Below are 21,064 nucleotides of genomic sequence, written 5' to 3'. Positions count from 1 at the left end.
AGGAGGGCAGGAGGTCTGGTCTAGAGGGTAGAGCCTCCATTAGCCTGAAGATAACATCAGAAGGACGCAAGTTCGAAGACACCTGCAGCTCCCTGAACCGATGAGAGTGGCGAGACCTCGAAGCAGCTGACAAGCCCAGCTGAGTGATTCCACCTGCTCCTGGTGTGAGCAAGAAGCGTCTTGGCTGCCCTCCATATGAGAGATGGAGCTGCTTGTCAGCCTGCGTGGGAGAACTAGAGGCCAGAAGTGAGACCAAACCAGGGAGATCCATTCTGAAATGTAGTTGGTTCTTGAAAGTTGTTAAAGGAATGTAAGAAGCAGTCCATACACTTCCACACTTGCCAACTGTTGCTGATATTTCTTGCCTTGTCAATGGTCAAACGCTGGTTCCTTAGGTCTTCCTCAGTGTGTTTGAGCCACGTTTTCTTTGGTGCTGCCTGTAGAACCAGTAGGGAGGTTGAGCTTGTGTGGCAGCCAGATAGTGTTCATTCTGCAGATGGGGCCAAACCACTGCTGTCTGCATTTTTGGATTTGCTCTTCAACTGGTGGTTGATTATCGCACCTAATCTGATGGCATTTACAAAGAGAGACACCCAGGATCTGTCTCAAGCATCTCACCTGGAAAATCTGAGTTCATTGTTCATTTGACATGAACAGGCTAGAGGGGTAATTTATTAGTAAGGCCATTGGGGGACATGAGCCTCCCACTGCCCACTCCACTCCCAATTAAGCCATGTGGCCTAGCACCTACTAATGGCCATGTGACTGCAGGAACTTTCTGAACAGGAACAAAGGTTAGGAGGCAGCAAACACTGGGTTGCTTCTCACATTGTTCCTACATGCCAGGGCTGGGACTTTGTGAACTAGCCCACAAACACTGATAGAGACTAGACTTTGAAGTCTTCTAAAAACAGTCCCTTTAGAAATTAGCACAGCTCTTTTATTACTGGTTCAATAGGTGAATCATTTAAATACTCACAAAAAATTGACAAAATGTCAACCCTACAATGCCATTCCAAATGACTACTACAAAGTCTGTGATGCACATCAGCTGATCTGGTTACACACCAGGTTACACACAGGTCTTTGCGTGTGCATGTGTATTTATTATGTGCCAAACAGTGCCCTGTGAAATGATTTTAAATGGACTTTACATGACACATAATGCGTGCACTGGACTTGCAGAATTTTACCAAGTTGATCAGATTTTATTATAAGCTACTTTGCAGACTATATAAGCCACTTCAAAATTTAACTAAAGGGATTTGGGTGGATGATTTCAATACCAAGAAGTCCCATAACAAAAACTTGGGTAGGAGGGGAAGCAGCAAAGAACTTCAGGAAAATGAAGCTGTGCCTGAACCCCTGCAAATAATGTTATGTCACCTTCCCCATCTTGAAACATTAAGTAGGCACTGCCATGAACTTTCAAGCATGCCTTTCACAACCAAAAGGATTTTTTTGAAACCAACGGTCAAAATTCTCAGAAAGCAGACTTTTGCCCTCCACATTATGCACTGCAGAAAGCTACCACAGGTAGCAAGTGTACACAGTGCAGTTCAGAGAAACATCATAGTTTGCAAAATTTAACACTGAATCAAAGACAATAAACCAAATTTTACAAAAATATTTTTTTATTACAAAGCAGCAGATTCTGAACAGAACAACACTACCAATACCAAATGTAAACATTGCTAAGTTCAACTGATCGTAAGGGGAGGGGAGGGAAAGAGGGGAACGGGACTACTTTGAAAGCAGTTATAGCACTAGCAAGTCAGCTAATTATCTTGACATAAAAAGCCATACATGTCATGATTTTCAGTCAGAAGTTAACTTATCGCAACCTGTCCCAGCGCCAGATACTGGCATCATCACACACAGCTATAAGGATGCTGCTGTCTCTGCTAAAGCTGGTTTGTCGAATGGCAGCAGCACACTTTGGATGAGTAAGAGTTGTACACCTGTTCACAAAAAACAAAAAGTGTTGTTCATATTTCTCTTCATTCTCCCTCAAGTGACTAATACAACTACATCAAAAGGTGGGCAACTAGATTGATTTGGAAGACTAGAGGCAGTCTAGAGGTTCCTATGCACTGTACAAAAGTAGCACACCTCACTGTACTCTTTATACTGAATTTGAATAAATACTGCTCCAGGCCGATAAGGCCATACAGAAAACTGGAATAGGGGGACGAGCACATGCTTTGCATGCAGGCGGTCCCAAGTTCAATACCTGTCATCTCTAGGCCAGAGAAAAATTCCTGTCTGAAACCCTGGAAAGCCGCAGTCAGTCAAGTGATGACAACACTAAACTACATGGGCCAATGGTCTGGAGAGCTACAGAGACAGACTATGGCCGTTTCCTACATCAGGAAAAGGATTTCAGCCTCACCTTCTTTTTGATAGGCTTGCTTTCTATGTGGAGGGAATCTTTCTTTTGTATGGAGAAGCATTTAATTAGTGAGCTCCCTCCTGCAAAAGTATGGTACAAACACAGATTTACTACTTTATGGACAACTAGACCTTCTATAAGAGGTAGAGGGAGGGAAAATTTAATTGTTGATGAACGAGGGAGGAAAACTGCCATACAGAGATCTTTGTCAAAAATGAGTGTGTGATTGCTTGAGTTTGCCTTATAATTTCATACTCAGTTGGAAAAGAGGGAACTTCTTTGGTGACACATGTTATCCTATATAGTTGGCTCCAACTACAGTGCTCATGAAAGGACAGAAAGCTATAATCTAAATACTTAATGCACCCATGAGGGACATTCTATGTCTTTGTTACAGCTTCCCAAGTTATGGTCAAGTAAGGGGCAGTTCATCTTGTGGCAGGGTGCTGTTAAACAACAACTGCAGGGCAAAGACAAGGTTTGACAAATACTCACTTGGCCTTATGAGGATCTTCTATTTCTAAATCCCAAACATAGAGTTTGCCAACTTGATTGCCCAACGCTAGCATCTACACAAGAACAGAAGAGACAAGCTGACAAGCAATGTGGCAGGAAAACAAAGAAGTTTGAGGACTGAAAAATTATTGCATTTTCCTATATTACACTCTCCATGCTCACAGCACAGAAAAGCATTATTCAACATTCCCCCCAGCTTTCTCTGTAAAATCAGATACAAACTATAATTCTGTAAACAAGTAAAGCAAGGCTAGCCCTTGGGAGTTCCAACTGATGTGTTTCACACCATACATGCTGTCACTACAGAAAGCAAACACAAAGAACATTCAAACACACTTCAACATACTGAAGGCACTGGCCTCCTTGAGATGTTATGTCTCCAATCCAAACCAGTTTGTTAAGGAACAAGCTCAAATGCTCCCTAGCTTCATAGAAAACTTTCTGGTTTGTTAAACCAGTTTGCCATGATGTCTGAAAAAAAGGAAACTGATTTGAGAATTCCCTTGATACCACAATCAAATCATGGAGTGCTGAAGTCCATCATTCCAAACCTATCCTCCTAGAACTACTTCATTCCGCTAAAATAACCTAAATTCTATGAGTTATGCAAACTAAACACCCTTATGGAAAATACAAAGTTGATTAACTTATTCAGAGTGCACAATCTGTACATTTTGCTGTAGAATATGAGCAATCTTGCTTGATCAAGCTTCTGTAACCAAAAAGCAGTGGTCTGAGCACAACATAAAAGCTAAGTGGAACACACTCAGTAACTGACATTTCAGAACTCTGATCCTCATTAGGTGACTCTCAGGCATGTTAAGCTCCCCAAGTCTCTCTCTCTCTCTCACTCTCACTCCCTCTCCCCCCTACTGCTTTATTTTTAGGAACATCATTATGATTTGGTGTGCTACACTCAGTGGCCACAGGGCCATGTTTTTCAAATACTGTGCACATGCCTAAAGGGCAATGCATATTAAGATTATGCCTTCTATCATGATGAGTTTCATGCAGCAGCCATACTGTTTTCCATTATACTGAGCATGTGCATACATGCAACAGTAGAAAACAAAGGAGCATCAGGTATTTAGAAAAAGAAATACCTCCAGTGTGGCATACGAAGTGGTGGAGTTAGTTTGCCCATCAGTGTGCATAACACTCACAATGAAATTATTGACCAAGACAAAGACCAACACACATCAGGATGATGCCTTTCCCTTGAAAGAGTTCCAGTTATCTTCCTCTAAACCAGGGGTCTCCAAACCCCAGCCCAGGGGCCAGATGCAGCCTGCAGAGAGCCTTTATCTGGCCCACAGCCAGCCTCTGATCCCCTGAGAGCCTCTAGCCCAGCTGACCAAACTCAACTGGAGTAGTGCTTGTGGGGTGGGGGAATGGGGGTCCATTTAAGTGTGTGCTTTATTTCTTGGTGCTTGGAGGAATCCTGGACATTTAAGCCCATTCATTTATTCATTATTTCATCTAAGATGCATTTAAATTTTATATTTAATTTTTTTCTGGCCCTTGACACTGTGCCAGATATTTGATGTGGCCCTTTGGCTGAAAAGTTTAGAGACCCCCTGCTCTAAATAAACTAAAGGCAAAATTTTATCCAACTTTCCAGTACAAATGTAGCTGTGCCAATGAGGTGCATGATGGTGGGGCACCTCAAGGAGGCCTCATGGAGGCCTCCTCACGATAAGGGAATGTTTGTTAACTTAGCTTGGGGTTAAATTGCAGCTGCATCAATGCTGGAAAGCTGGATAGCTTAGTCCATTCAACATGTGCATACACACATCCACTTACCTTTAAGTACAAGTCTCAAATTGGCTTTTCCCACCCTCTGATCTCCCCTCCTCCACTGGGCTGATCTTACATGTTATTATACACAATTTTATATAACTTTTATCCTTGGCTTTGGCCCTTACCTTTTGCCAGAAATCCATTGAAAACCTCATATACCAAATATCACACTGACTGTAATCAAATCGCCCTAAAATAGTCACATTAGATTCACTGGGCTTAATTTTGTCTATGTTGTCTTCCATTTTGCCAGGTTTCCAGCACACAATGGCATTTTCACAGGACTGCAGAGGATAAGGGAAAAAAGCTGTATTAACTACATTTTTATCCCACCCTTCCTTATCAAAAAAGCTCAGGGTAGCAATCAAGATTCCCCATCACCATTTCATTTTGTCCTCAATAACCCTGCGAGGTAGATGAGACTGAGAGAAAATTACTGGTTCAAGATTACCCAGAACTTCATGTCTATGGGGAGAGAAACCCATCTCCCTGCCCTTAGTCTGATACTCTAACCACTACATCATACTGGCCTCTACTCTGTGCATGTGTGGGTGTACATATGAATTACAAAAGTTTCAGGACACATGCCATGAAATTTATAATTAACTATTGTTTTCCACAGACAGTCTGCACAGGATAAAAACTGTTCAGCACAGCTGACAGACAAGCTGAATTTCATGGTGGCTAAAAAGTATTAAGATAGCAGGAAAATGTCATTCCACTAAATTCCCAAATCCCTTTGCCTCATCAAATAATTTTTCAGCCTTCTTCCAAAAATGAGAAAAAAGCATTGTTTTATAAAGAACAGTTGCCATACCTTGGAAAGTATCAGATCTCCTAGCCATCGCACACAGTCTACATAATTCCTATGTATGTCTCTGGTAGAGAAGTCAGGAAAGTGAATTTTTTGAGACACAAACGGCCTGCCAAGAAAAAGGATGAAATATTCAATCAGCAAGGAGTGGGGAATACTTACACTGGCTCAGGAAGCAATGATTGCCAACAATATACGTATGAGAAGATTTCAAGAGAGACTAGATAAATCTAGTTTCAACTATGAGTTATACCTATTCTGCCTTAGATATTTCTAAGTATCTGGTACTTTTAAGAAATCCAACCCATAGCAGGGTAGCAGAGCAGAGTTCAAATTTGCTTCTATTTGCAGAAGCAGAGCACTGAGCTCTAGGAGGAAGGGAGAACTCAAGTCCACAGCCATTCCTTTCCATGAAAATCTGCTCCTGTGTGGTTGATGAAAAGCACCCCAAAGTATGGAACACTGCCCAGCAGCAAGTTGAGAGAACTATCCTGTTTCTTGGGCATGTCTTCTCAATCAATCACAACTTCATGACCAAACAGGGATTTGAATCCATGTTCCTCTAGTTTTGGTCCAATACTGTATTATCACCACCAGCTTTTGGATGGTGGTGTTGTACTATTTCAGTGAAGAGCCCAAATACATACCAGGGGAAAACCATAACATCCATCTTAGGATCCATCTTGCCCTTACCTGTTGGTTTTATTGGGATTGTATTCATATGACTCCTTGATGGCATTTATCATTCTTATTGAATTGATTCGCCAGAGTTTCAAGGAGTGGTCCATGCCACAAGACATGATTTTCTCACCAAGAAGATCATAATCCTATTAAAGAAAAGCATACACAATGTAGTTTTAAATTGTGCATCCCACATTCAAGTATTGAAAAGCAGCCAATAAAGCAGTGGACATTTCAAATCACAGTCAGAAAAATCCTACAATTAAGCTTAACTAGCTTCCATATTTCAAACCAATAAGTTGTTTCATAAGGAATAAACAATAAAATTTGTTTGGTAAGGAAGGAAGTAAAATAAGGTGAAGGAATGGGTGGGGTAAAAATGGCAAAATGGGAACTGTTCAACAGTGTTATACTTACTGCACTTAAGACTTCATCTCTGTGCCCTTCTACTCCCCCAAATATTGCAACCAAAGTATCTGTCTGGATGTTCCACAATCTCAGTGCATGATCTAACAAAACAAAAAGACAGGTTAGATTTTGTCATCTATTTACATACTACATTTAGCAGAACGACCAACTAAAAGCATATATTATTAACAAATCCCACCCCCCAACAAAAAGCTGAATATAAAATACATGGCAGAGAGCGCCATTTTGGGACTTCAGGTGTTGTCAAGAAACATTAGCTCATACCATTGGTGGCCATTTTCAGAGTGCTGCCACAAGAGGCGGTAGCATTCCAATCCTTCCGACAGACTCCACCGTGCCTGCTGGGTATGGTAAGGTAGCGGTGCGGACAGGAGATGGGGGCGAAATTGGGTTGGAAGGGGGAGAAATGAGGGGTAGGGAAACTGTGGGAGGAGGTGGATCTGGCACTGATGGCATGTGCCCTATCCTATCCCTCTTTTATCGGCCTCCACACTTTGTCTCCTTGGGCTTTGTGCCAGCTAAAGAGCTAGCACAGGTCCAAAGAGAACCATTGGCCATCAGGAGGCTTATGGGGTGATAAGGGAAAATATTTTCCCTTATCTCTCCCAAGCTGCAGATCTGCCCCATCCCCCCCACTCTGAGGATGCAGCAGTTGACTTTTTGGCACAGCTACATCAACCCAGGGGTTTAGGATGGATGGGCACAGGACAGGATCATGCTCTAAGGCAGGGGTCTCCAAACTTTTTGACAAGAGGGCCGCATCAAATATCTGGCATGGTGTGGAGGGCCAAAAAAAAATTTAAATATAAAATTTAAATAAATTAGAGATGGAACTAAGATGAGTGAATAAATGAATGGGCTCATTCATTCAACCTCTTTGGCTCTCAGAACACCCTCCAGACACAATGAAAGCACAGTTCTGGTCATGTTCAGTTGAGTGGGCTAGAGGCTTTCAGGGGAAAGGCAGTTGGCCGTGGGCCGGAAAGAGGCTTGCTGCTGGCCGCATCTGGTTCCTGGGCTGGGGTTTGGAGACCCCTGCTCTAAGAATATTTATAGACCACTTTTCAACAAAAAGGATTACAAAGCAGTTTACGTAACAAAGTAATAAAAGTTTCCTCATCCAAAAAGGACTTCCAACAGGTGCATTCAAAAGAAACCATTAACTGAAATTCCTTTCAAATTCATCCAGTAGGAACAATAGCACAAAGTGACTGCAATTTATGTATAATCAAGTCAATACATTTTTGTATTAAGAGCCGGGGAGGTGTAGATGACTAGAGCATTAGACTTAGACAAGGGGACTTGGGATCAAATGCTTGTTTCGCCATGAAGTTGAGCCCAACCATTTTCTCTTAGCCAAGCCTATATCCCAGGATTGGTTTGAGAATAAAAACTGGAAAGGGGGAAATCATGTGTGTCATCCTGAATTTCTTGGGAGGAAGGATGAGACAAAAATGTTAATTAAATTAACAATTTCTGTTCACAATTGCAATGTTCATACCATTCTTGTATTCCTGATATATTTTCACTGGCTTTGTTCACATCCAAAGCCACTTTTCTGACAAAACTACCAAAAATGCTCTCCTCTAGGGAAAGTGGAAATGTGTACATTTATCAGTATTTACAACTGCCCATCTCAAATCATGTTAGGCAGTGCGCCTTTTGAAGTAAATTATTTATCTCGCACCAGTTTAAGATTTGCACCCTTTGTATGCTTCTTTTGGCAACTGTTGATGTAGCTCTGTTTCCGCACACAGATTAATCCTCAACACTTATGTTACATTAACATTTTACATTAATTGATCATTCCTCAACATTTCAAAGGACTCTATTCTCATACCTTTGCTTACAGACAAGAGAAGATTTGGATCCCTGGGATGAAATTTCAATTCATTGATTGCATTTCCATGGCCCACATAGTGCTGCAACAGAGTTTGGAGACCAGGTTATTCCACCCACCATGTCTGCATAAATTTTTAACCCAAAGTTAAAGCCACTTTTGAGTGTTAAAATTTGCACTCTGTATCAACTTACCTTAATGCACTGCATTGTAATAGGATTAATTATCCTAATAATGCCCCTTGATCCAGCCACAGCCAGAAGTGGGTGACTTGTATTGCTATCATAGGTCCACGCACAAGTATAGAAGTTTTCATCTGCCTGTACAATGCCATTAAGGACCATACAATCTCTTTTTGTTCATAAAATACTTAAAAATGTAAAAAAATAATTTCTTGTTTTCAAGGAAAAAACCTTACAATTCAAAGAATAAGATTTCTTTTCCCCAAGTTAAAATGTAGTTTACTTTTAACTGAATCTCTGCAAGACTTTTTGCTCTTGGCACAGCAGCATGAATTAAAAAAGCAAAATACAGTTTAGTTCAACATATTCTACTCCCCCAACTGTATTTTTTTTAAACTAATTCTCTCTAATATTGTCTTTACACCTCATGTGTGCATGTTATTACAAATGTCTTAGAACACATCTGGTAACAAAAATACAGACACCAAGAGAGATGCAAAGGAAAGGAAAGAGACTTGCATGTTGCCTTTTAATTATAAAGTGAATGGAACCAGTAAATCTCAATCTACCTTCTGTCCACCCTATTGCCTTAGAATTGTTGCATGGGCCACTCTTATGGATGGGATCAGTGTATTACTTGACAGAGGTGCTTTTCCCTGGGTCCATTATGAAAGTAAGAAAGGGAATGAAGACACTAATATAAAAACTGACAAACCACAGGACCAGAAGGGATCATCAGGCCATCAGTCCCAAGAATTGACATGGAAGGGTCTCTTTTAGTTTCACCCAACCCAGTGACACCTAGGAAAACAAATAAGTTATCAGCTTTAAAGGCCCCCTCCACTGTGATTAAGGATTATAGCAGGGAAATCCATGGAGCTTTAAGGAAACCAAATTAAACAAAGGATACATCAGCATCCACATAGGACTGCAATAACCGTATTTCACCTTGGGAATGGCATTCATATAAAGTAACCTGGAGATGGGAAAAAAAAATTCACATTTATTAACAAGTGATTATGATGGAGCCAAACAACCCCACACACTGTATGAAAGTAATCACATTACCCAAGTTAACTCTCCCTGCTCTTCTACTGACAGGACCATAAACACACCAGTTTATATGCATTCCTAGTATATTATCAGGCTAGTAATATACTTAAGCAGCTGTTATACCCCACTGAAACCATCTACAGTCAAGCATGGGGAGCGGATCTTGGATCAAATGGTCTCTCAAGCTCCCTCCCCTGCTCATTCACCCAAGGAAGAGAGTCAAATAGAGGAAGCCGACAAGAAGCATTTTTGCTGGCAGATAAAGTTAACTGAAAGAGCCTACAGCAACTGAAGTCTTACTTTACTTGCCAGTCATTACCAACAGAGGAAACCACCTGTCTCTGGGAGGTTGTGAGTTGCTGATTATAAGCAGCAGGTGCAGAATGCTACAAGTTTTAAGGCCTCTGCAGGTTTTCCATCCCCCATATATTCTTCCTGCTCTTATTGCTCTCACACTGACTAAGGGCGCAATCCAAAGGGTGCAATCCAGGAGGCTTGCACTCCATCCAGCGCAGGTTCATTGGGTGCAGCGGCTCAGCCAGGGGCAAGGGAAAGCTCTGGGTAAGGGCTGCATGCCCCTATGGGTCTCCTTGGACCTGCGCCACCTCTGGAGGTGGCGCAAGTCCAAGGAGAGCAGAGCAACTCGAAGCCGCTCCGTTCTCCCCGGGGAGATTGAGATCTCAACCCCAGGGGGTTGAGATCTGGCAAAACCACCGGGTCCCAGCCCCACCCCAGGGCCGCCCATTGCCCGACCTCCCCCCACCCAGAAACGCCCCCCTCCCGCCTCCTCCACGCCTACCTTCACCACTTGTGTCGGCACAGGTGCACTGGCACAAGCGGCAGGGAGGAAGCCGCCGCAGAGGCCTCTGCCGGCCTCCATGCATCGGCGCATCTGGATGCACCGACGCAGCTTCCTCCCACGGAGATGCAAACGTCCTTTACGGCACGTTTGCAACATTCCAGGGGCTCCTATGCTGGCATAACTGATGGTTAGGATTGCACTCTAAGAAGCTTAAAAGTCTTTCAAATTGTTTAAATATCCTACTAGGCAGAGGTCTTTTGTCTGAACATAGACAGAGATATTTTGAAATGTTTTGTTTTGCTGCTGTGCACTCAGTGGAACAGGCAAGGCACTCTTCCATTCAAGCCCAGTTTGTCTATTCAACCAAGCTGTCCGTTTCAACATAAAATCTTAGCACACCTCCAGATGCATGCGCTCCTCTGCAGCTCCTACATACAGTCGTCTCAGGCTGCAGCTATCGTCTCTCAACAGTATGCTATCACATCCTAAACATCTGGATTCTGCTCTTGGAATCAGAGACACTGTCTAGCTTTTAGAAAACACAACAAAGTGCATATTTCAATACTTAAAACGTTTCATAAAATATTACAAAACACTAGGAAAAGGAGGTACACTCTTGGAAGGCAGATAAAGAAGATAGGGAAAGAAACACAAGACAAATTTGAACATGTCACTCACTCTGTTGCTGCCAACTGTGGCAAACACTAGGGGATCACCTTCCTTGCTGTGCCAGTTAAACTGCACCCCAAATAATGGCTGACTATGGTCTTCCTGAAAGAAAGTAATAACCAAGAGAATCAAACCACAATTTGCCTAACTAGCAAATTCTGGCAAAAGCTTTCCTAATTTCAAACACACTTACAGCCCAATCCTGAAGTTAAATTCTACTTTGTTCAAAGGGGATTACTCATAGGTAAACACGCATAGGATTGCCGTGAACAGGTCAGTTCAGACATCACATTAGGAACCATGGTTTAACATATTATTTACAAGCCTTCAAGTTTTCTCCAAGAATAACCTGAATTTGCTACGACAATCTGAAGTCAGTAAATCCCACTTCATTGTACTTGTAAGCAGAATTTCTGACCTGATCAAAATATGAAGGCAAGTCCTTTCAGATCTATGCTCCCAAGATGATGTCACTAGAACAAGACCGTCTCTCCTCTTAACTCATTAGGGCTGAAATCATGTATAGATACTGGACATACAAGTTCTCCAGCGACACATTACTGATGGTTAATATCCAGGGTATATATTCCAAGTATTTGTGTGGCTGGAGGAATCTGGCAGCTCATGAAGTTTTCAAGATCCTAAGATCACAGCCTTCATCTACATTTTGAGTTGCAAAGATATAATCAAAGTTCAAAGGCTGTATCTGGGGAAATCTCATAAATAAGATCAGGGGAAAGGGGAAAGCTTCTGCAGTCAAGGGTAAAGCTTCCGTGGTCAAGGGTAAAGCTTCTGTATTACTCCTGCAGAGCTTCCAGAAGACTTTTCACAGCTAACGCTAACAGAAGCCACGCAAGTTTGCATATTTTTTGTCTGCAGAACCAGACTTTTTCTTGTACTGAAATGTGCAAGAGTTAGTTCTCACAGCCATTTTACTTACTAAAAATGTACTGAAGCCAGAGTTCCCTCTAAGGCACCCATTTTCAACCACAGTGCCGTGGTACACTGGTGTGCCGTGAATTGTCTGCAGGTGTGCCGCAGGAGTTTGGGGGAGAGTCACTTACTAGTAGGGCCATTGGGAGATGTGAGCCCCCCATCAACAGCATGGTGTGCCTTGTCGACTGTCAAAAAACTGATGATGTGCCTTGACAATTTTAGTACCTTGTCAGTGTGCTGTGAGATAAAAAAGGTTGAAAATCACTGATCTACAGGGTCCATGTGCTGTGCAGACCCCTTCCCTGGCTGTGAGGTGGCATTTCCAAATGTTTGGTGATGACCTCATACATCATCAGAATTCTGGGAACATTGAGCTTCGAGCTACGTGGCCATGCAACTTAGCTGGAACACTGACTGCAGCCCTTTATATTTTGTGCAAGAAGCACTAGTTGCTTTCCCGATATGTAATCTACATAATGCACGTGTGGTACATGGTGCATGAACCAGACAGAGTAGGCAATGCTATACTAAACATATCTATCTTTGAGTGAAACACTCTTAGTCTAGAAACTCTTTCAGAAGTATTTCCCTTAAATGCCTTCTCTCTAGCACACAAACACAGAGTATGGATTTTGGCATTTCATCTTCAAAAGGTCTCCAAGTAGAAGATTTGCTTCTACACCCTCTTTCCTCAACGGACTTTGGAAAGTCACTTTGACCTTAATCTTCGCCTTCACTTTCACCCTAATCTTTGCCCCCAAAGTGTGTTTTTCTTTTCCAAACACACACTTTTCACTACATCCAGCATTTTTTCCTTTGAAATGATAGCCACTTCCCCTGCCACAAAGCACTCCACCCTTCAATTACCTGTTAGTGAAAATATAACTTTCCTTTCCAGTTGTCCAAACTTCAGCTAGGCACTCTTACCACAGAAAGAGAGTAAAAACATTGAGAATCTAAGCAGCATTTCATGCCTATAAGAGCCACTTTTTTGTCAAGTACTGCCAACATGGCTGTGTTTTAATTCACAGACTAATTCAAAGATGGTGTCTCACGCTACAGCTACTAGCCATGATCAGACCAAGATCTGCGTAGTTTTGTGCTCTGCTTCAACAGCAGACCACTAGATGATTATGGGCATTCAGAAGAAGGGCTGAGATGGAGAGAGTTTTTGCCAGCATCTTATATCCTGAGCTTAGTGGTGCTTTGTAGCTTACACAGAACTTGGTCTGATTTAATAAATGCTTATTTTCTGAGGATCACAGCTTAAGAACCAAACTGCAGTGACTTTTTTCAATAACATCATTATAAACAATTTTCATTCCATCCCAGCCTTTATACATGAAGGCAGAAACCATGAAATATCTATGTTGGCAAATACCTTGAGGCTGTTTACACATTTGAAGGAATATTTGCATTTCTTTGACTTCCACTTCCCTTTCCCCCAGCTTTTCCTCCCTGGAGCGTTGGGGGTGTTTGTAGGGGTATCAGGGCGTTCGGTGTTAGTTCCACTCTCTATACTAACAGCATCATCCTGGAATCATATAATAGGATAATGTTTAATACAACACAGCAAGACACAGATTAACAGCAACAGCAGCAAGTTCACATTTTGGTGTAAAGATGTCACCCACCTACTCTGGAATAGTGGGGAAAATCTGTTCAGAAATAAAGGGCACATGGCAATGAAAGGAGTGTTAAAATAAGGGTGGGTTCCATATCAAGCATTGGCTAAACTAAGAGCTTAATCCTATCCAATTTTCCACTGCAGCAGTGCCAATAGGGTGTGCACTGCATCTTGCGGTGGGGCAGCCGTCACAAAGACCTCTGTAAGGTATGGGAACATTTGTTCCTTTACCTTGGGGTTGCGTTACGACTGCACTGGTGCTGGAAAATTGGATAGGATTGGGCCCTAAGTCAGCATCAAGCCTTGGTAACATGAGTTTCAGGCACGAATTTCCTAACCGTGTCTTCTATAGGTAGGAATAAACGCAAGAGTGCTCTAGGCAAAGACCAACACATTTATTGTGGCATGAGTTGCTATGGGCTAGAATCTGCTACATCAGATTCATGGGGCAGTCTCTTAAAGGCCAAGACAAAGCAGGAAACAGAGGGAGAGTCATGTTTCTGTGTGTGGCCCAAAACGAATACAAGAACCAAACACCTCTCTTATGACAAAAAGGAACTCTCCCTTAGGTATTTTCTGCACCAGGAGCAAGCACGATCAAATCAAAAAGTAATTCCCTCCACATAGCAAACCTGCACAATATTAAGAGAGCAATCAACCAACTTTCTCACTAATATGCTCATTTTCTACATTGCAGAGCAAGCATGCATAGAAAGTGGCTAGGCTTAAGAAGAGACACAGGTAGACAATCACAGGTAGATTTCAGACATCTGAAATCCAGACATTTTTGGCCAAGCCTTGCTTTCTGCAGTGTGAACACTGGAAGGTCTTATGCTCATTCCCATGTCCAGTACTGGTATAGGCTGTAAGTACTAACCTCTGCTCTGTGGGTTGTACCTGCATAGACACTGTGAAAAATGTCCTGGAGTCCAGCAGACACCCATATGGGTCACAGTGAGAGGAAGCATTTCTCATTCTATTTATGCAATTATTCTGAAATCCAGACACCTTCCTGTTCAGAGTGGTCTGGATAAAGGATACTCAACGTCTGTCTGTGTGTGTGTGTGTTGGGGGGGGGGGTGAGGTCCCTCTCAAGCTCCTGATCAAAAGGCAATTCCCTCCATGTAGAAAACTAGCAAGGAAGAGAGTCACCATCTGACCTTCCTGATGGGCTCGTTTTCTACATGCAGGTTCTTAGCTGAAGTGTTGCTGCCTGGAGAAGCCTCCAATTTTGCACTTGCATGGTCAGTCAGAAGCAGATCAGGTGAGGCAGAAGAACATAAGAAGAGCCCCACTGGATCAGGCCAAAGGCCCATCTAGCCCAGCTTCCTGGGTCTCTCAGCGGCCCACCCAACACCTCAGGGAGCACACAGGACAACAAGAGACCTGCATCGAAGTGCCCTCCCTTGCACCTGGCATTCTGAGGTAGCCTTTTTCCAAATCCAGGAGGTTGCACATGCCCATCATGGCTTGTAACCCGTGATGGGCTTTTCCTCCAGAAATCTGTGCAATGCCTTTTTAAAGGCATCCAGGCCAGACGCATGTCCTATGGCAAGGAGTTCCACAGACTAATTACACTCAGGATAAAGAAAGCTTTTGTCGTCGTCGTCCCCGCTCAATTTCAGTGGCTGCCCCCTGGTTCTGGTGCTGTGTGAGGGGGAAAAGAACATCCCCCTATCCACTCTGTCACCATATCCTGTGGCAAGGAGTTCCACAGACCCTCAATTGCAGTGGATGTCCACTGGTTCTGGTGTTGTGTGAGAGGGAAAAGCACATCCCCCTATCCAAGCTCTATGCTCAGCCCCCCCCCCATGAGAGCCTCAAGAGGGAGGGAGGCAGGAGGAAGACACCAGGAGAGCCCTGCTGGGTCATGGCTGCAGCCTGTGCTGGGCCTTCCCTCCAATCCCTTTGAAGGCACCCAGGCCAGGCGCCGCCACCACACCCTGTGGCAGCGAGTTCCGCGGGTGAACGAGCCACTGGCCTGTGGAACTCCCTGCCACGGGATCTGCACGTGCCTTCCACGTGCAGCCAGGAGGGGCTCGGCTCGGCCCTGCTGGGGAAGGGCTCTGCCTGGAGGCGCCCCTCGGGGCAGCAGCGGAGGGAGAGGGGTGGCCCAGGCCTCCCCGTTGCTAAGCGACGCGCCGGGCCGGGCCCAGGCCTGGGGGCGGCCTCCGCCCGCGCTCACGTTCTCGTCCCCGGACAGGTCCCCCGGGTTGCTGTTCTCGTCGCTGCTCAGCTTCTGCTTCTTGGCCGGCATCTCCGCTCCCGCGGCCGCCGCCTCGCCCCCGCCGCGCCTCCGCTCAGACATCGCGCCGCCGCCGCCAAGCGCGCCGCCCGGGAGACACACTCCCGGCCGCGCGCCGTAAAGCGTGTCCCCACACCGCCAACCGTCGCAAACGCAGCAAGCCACACTGCTGAAAAAGCTCGGGGGAGGAGCAGGGCGCGCGGCGGCCGCTAGAGGGTGCCCGCTCCTGAGCGCTGCAGCTCCCGACAGCTGCTCTGCCTCTCCAGTCAGTGGTTGTCGCGCTGGAGTTGACTCACAGCCCACTCCTAGCCACACTTTCCTGGGAGTAAGCCCCATTGACTCTAATGGGACTTACTTCTGAGTAGACCTGCAGAGAATTGGGCTCTCAGTGCTCCAGAAAGGCGAGAAGCCAAATACATGCACAAAATACGCACAGAAAAGCACAAAAATGCACAAATATTTGTGCATTTATTTGCTTTTGTCTGCATTTTTATGCATTTTGTGCATTTTAATTACTTTAATTGCAGGACCTAATGTGCATTTATTTGTGCATTTATTTGCTTTTTTCTGAATTTTTGTGCACTTATTTGCTTTTTTCTGCATTTTGTGCACAACATGCACAAATAAATGCACAAAATATGCACAAATATGGGCAAAAAAGAACAAATGTGCACAAAAAAGCAAAAGCACAAATAAATGCACAAAAATACAAATAAATGCACAAATAAATGCACATTAGGTACCACAATTAAAGTTAAATTAAATTAAATTTGGTGGGGGAGGGAGCAGGGCAGAAGGAGGATAGGACTAGTGGAGCTCAACTCCACCAGATCCTTGGCTCCATATGATATTGTTGTATCTCCAAGACAACTTCCGTATGACAAAATCAAATGAAATTAAGGGCAGAATCCTAATCCAATTTCCAGCACTGACATAAGGGCAATGCAGCTCCAAGGTAAGGGAACAAACATTCCCTTACTTTGAGGTGGTCTCTGTGAGTGCCACCAACTGCAGGATGCAGCATGCATCCCATTGGCACAGCTATGACAGTGCTGGAAAGTGGGTTAGGATTTGGGCCTAAGTAAATTAAAAGTTTGCAATGACTATAAATTTAAAACATTATTTAAAATAAAGAAGAATCCTCCTAACCCTCCCAAGCAGTCGCTGATCTGTTTAAAAAAAGTTCCCCAAACATCCCAAAGGTTGCAATCCTATCCACACTTACCCAGGAGTAAGCCCCATTGACTGTCATTGCTAAAAGCATATACATGGCAGCCTGTTTAAAAAAACAGATCTGTAACGTGTCCCCAAATGCAGTCACATTCCATAGTAGCATCAAGTCTAATATATTAAATAAAAAAAATTGGAATGAATGGGGACTCACTTGAAGTTGGTTCATGGCCCACCTAATGGGTCCTGACCCACAGTTGGAGAAACACTGCTAAATGTTAAACGCTGGGAAAATAGAAAGTCCTGTGGGGGGAATGTAAATGCTGTAACGGAATAGAATGATCTGGGATGGGCTCTAGCCACTATTTATACATGAAATTGATGCAAAAAGCAGCAGGACGTGTTAAGAGACACTCCAGAACAATATTTTAGACTGAAAGTTTCCAATTGTACAGTATACTTTTATTAACCCCTTACTTACCAAAACCCACACAAATCAGAACAAGGGAGAACAAACATTTTCTAACTCAGAATCATGCAAAGCTCATATATTTATTAACACAGAACTGAAATTCTGTTGACCACTTCTCAGCTAAAACCTGTTTTAAACAGCTTTAAATACCTAGTCTTCAGGCACCATATGTAGCAAGTTTCACACACAACAACTCATGAGGTGGGAGTGATAAATTGAGACCCCAAATGACATCAAATTCCACATTTCAAAACCTAATCCAGGCAATAAACAGTTTCCGCAAAAAGGGACAGGATCACCAACTTTGGAGCTAGACAAAGCAACCAAAATCATGGGACCCTTCAGAACAATTGGGACTGATATAGCCATAACCTCTCCCCTTCAGTTCCAGGTTCTAGTATCTGTTCCAGGCCATGTACACTTTTCTGGAAAAGGGAGGGCTGGAATGTCCATTTCTGAGCTGGGAAGAGCAACCAAAATCACTGGTTCCGTTGGAAGTGATATAGCAAGCCAGAAAACTTCCCCAAATCCCACATTTCCTCACCCATTCTGGACTATAAATGGTATTCTGCAAAACAGGCAGGATTACCATCTTCTGAGCTAGACGGACCTACCAAAATCACAGATCTAATTGGACTAATCATGAATGATACTGCAAGCCACAGAACTTCCATAAATCCATGTTCCAGTACCCATTCTGGGCAATAAATTGTTTTCTGGGGAAATGGCCCAGGTAATCAATCTCCAAAATAGGCAGAGCAGTCCAAATCACAAGGCCTATTGGATTAACTGGGAGTAAGACAGCCAGTCACAAAACCCTTCCAAATTAAGTATTCCAGTACCCATTCCATGCTATAGTTTTCTTTTTAAAAAAGGGCCAGAACACCCTCTTCCAAGTTGGGCAGAGCAACCAAAATCACCAGTCCCATTGGATTAATTCGGAATGAAGTAGCAAGTCACAGAACCCCTCTTGTTACCAAAAAGGGCTGTTATGTTTTAAGGGGAATTATTATATTACCCTTTTGGAAACTTCAGGATCACAGGCTAGATAACAAGATAGCGTAATGCAAAGAAATTCCTTGTTTAGCTTAAAGAGGAGACTGGGAGAAAGATAAAAATATAATCGTTGATTGAAAGTTATTACAAAACACATAGGTAAACATAATGCACATGGAGAATTGTTAAGTATAGGTTTCTAGTACTTGTGTCTAGTGTACCTAGCTTTATGGTGGTTGCATGTGCTGTGTATTTGGTGCATCCGAGAAGGAATCAGAAAAGGATAGGTTGTAGGGAAGAATTTTAGGGGTCCCTGGTCTGCATAACCCAGTTGCTAACTAAGATGGGGAGAGAAGAGGAGAAATAGGTAGGGAAAGAGTTCCAGACACAAGATATAGTTACCTGTCCTGAGAAGCAGTTGGGGGGGAGGGGGGAAGAGTCCTATGGAGGACATGTGCCTTGGAGGGCAGCCAGAGAGAGAGAGAGCATGTGCTCGGAGCTCTCTGCTTAAAAGGGTTGTTACTGACCTGGATGCTGACCTAAAATGACCCGGATGTGGCCTAGAGCTGATCTGGATGCGCATGCTCAGTATACAGAGTGGGACACGTGGAGCAAGCAAGAGAAACTGAAGTCTCAGCTATCAGCCATGGCTGACCTCCTGGGGGGGGGGAGGCAGTTTGCATAAGGTGCTTAAAAGTGATAAAGCTACAACAATAGTATAGACTGGAGGTGCCAGCCGACTTGTTTTGCATACATGGTGAATGGATCAGGAGACACTTTTGCATATAGCTAAGTGGGGGTTATGCACTCCATGTGCTTGTGGTTTTGTCCAGGGTTTTTGGAAAAGTGTGCTGGGGGAAGTGTGTCTTGTGTTTTGAGGTTTGGCCTGCATTAGTCCATAATACATATAAAATCACAACTTGGAAGGGAAAAGGAGATTTTCACGTAACACTCTCCCCTCAAAAATTTCACGTTCCAGTATCTGTTCCAGGCAATAAACCTTTCCTGCAAATGGGACTAGAGCACCCACTTTGGAAATTGGCGGAGAAGCCGAAGTCACAAGCTCCACTGGACTAATCAGGCTCATGCTTATCATTATAGGAAGTTAACACTCCTCCAAATTCCACATTCCAATGTTAGTTCCAAGTTACAAGCTATCTTCTGGGAAAGGAGGCCAGAGCCTCAACATCACAGGTTGTTTGCCCTCATCCAGTCCACTGCTAACCCCAGACTGGTTAAGTGTTTCCACAGCTTGCCCAGAATTTGATGACATAGAAAGTTAGAGCTCAGTGACATCCACATATTAGTGTCAGCCAATTCCAAATCCCCTGATGATCTCTCCCGTACATGTACATTACATGAAGGACACCATGGTCGGTGGTGTTGAAAGCTGCTAAAAGGTCCAGCAGGACCAACAGGGACAAACTCCCCTGTCTTGTCCCCCACACAGATCATCCACTAGGATAACGAAACAGGTTTCTGTCAAAGCTGGGCCTAAAAAAGCTAGGTAAAGTGACCCCTTCCGCTCATGCTTGAACCCTAGTAATGAAAGAAGTTTGGATAAGGGGACTTCTGAAGACACAGCAGTTGCATTCACTCTCACTGCATTGAAGAATGTAAAGGGAACTAGGATCTCTGGGTGATGATGACCTGGGAGCCCTAGTTCCATACTGGAAGTGCACAGAACCCACAAACAAGCTGGATGGGATTCAACCAGAAAAGAGACAGTGGCTGCTAGAGATACAATTGGGGGTATGTGGAAAACTTCAGATTCTACCCTGACACCCTTCTCTGAAATAAAGAAGCAAATGTAAGTTCCCCTTTTTAAGGGACAGCCCAAGATAGAAAGGAAGGAAACCATTGGAGTGATAAAGAAAAACAGAAATACAGGCCTTAAATAGGATTTTCCCCTCCTTTTTCATGTCTTGAATGAGTAATTTTGGAAACATCTGGAGATTCTTTTTTTAAAGGCAAAATCATACTGCTGTTTCCTTTTTTCCACTCGAAGCACACTATAACGCCTACACTCTATCATAATGTGATATAAATGCTACCGGTAGACATTGGTGATTTAACCACACAGAGGATCTCTTGGAAGGAATTTACATAGCAAAGGGAACGTGAGTTCCCAGGCTACTTGGATATAAGCAGCTGGCTAATATAGAGTCAGACCAACGGCCCTTCCAGCCTGCTGAGATCAACCATGGCTGGCTGACTGGCTGAGTTTTGAAGAATTCAATGGCTTTTTAAAAGGCATATTTTCAAGTGTGTAGGTAGAATTAATCAAATCCAAATCAAACAATCTCGATTGGATAGTTGCAGCCGCATGCGTCACCCAAATAGACCTCCTTGGGTTCCTCCTCACTTGAAAAAGTTGAGGACTTGAATGCAGGGGAAACATTCAATGGGGAGACTTATAACAGAGACCCTCAGTACCAGC

The 21,064-nt window shown here is 43.6% G+C and overlaps 1 protein-coding gene across 1 annotated transcript; it reads right to left on the bottom strand.

Moving 5' to 3' along the window:
• Positions 1–1,616: 1,616 nt before the first annotated feature.
• On the bottom strand, positions 1,617–16,080 carry EED (embryonic ectoderm development). The gene is made up of 12 exons (XM_066619758.1): positions 15,927–16,080; positions 13,496–13,648; positions 11,188–11,280; positions 9,565–9,630; positions 8,667–8,792; positions 8,473–8,554; positions 6,621–6,712; positions 6,216–6,349; positions 5,526–5,631; positions 4,834–4,992; positions 2,888–2,961; positions 1,617–1,961 (listed from the first exon to the last, which is right to left on the bottom strand). The coding sequence occupies exons 1-12, from the start codon at positions 16,047–16,049 to the stop codon at positions 1,835–1,837; spliced, it is 1,335 nt and encodes a 444-aa protein (XP_066475855.1). The 5' UTR covers positions 16,050–16,080; the 3' UTR covers positions 1,617–1,834.
• Between the last annotated feature and the right edge of the window lie 4,984 nt (positions 16,081–21,064).

The sequence above is a fragment of the Tiliqua scincoides genome, chromosome 3 (assembly GCF_035046505.1).
Source record: "Tiliqua scincoides isolate rTilSci1 chromosome 3, rTilSci1.hap2, whole genome shotgun sequence".
Taxonomy (NCBI): Eukaryota; Metazoa; Chordata; class Lepidosauria; order Squamata; family Scincidae; genus Tiliqua; species Tiliqua scincoides.
Note: the sequence above shows the minus strand (reverse complement) of the source record. Positions and strands in the feature narration are given on the sequence as shown.

Bases quoted from the DNA above. Each gene is read 5' to 3' on its own strand.
- EED (XM_066619758.1), bottom strand. From the start codon at position 16,049: ATGTCTGAGCGGAGGCGCGGCGGGGGCGAGGCGGCGGCCGCGGGAGCG. The intron at 13,649-15,926 runs GTGAGCGCGGGC...ATATGATTCCAG, and splicing joins ACCTGTCCGGGGACGAGAAC to GATGATGCTGTTAGTATAGA. The intron at 1,962-2,887 runs GTGAGTATTTGT...TTTTGTGAACAG, and splicing joins GAAGATCCTCATAAGGCCAA to GTGTACAACTCTTACTCATC.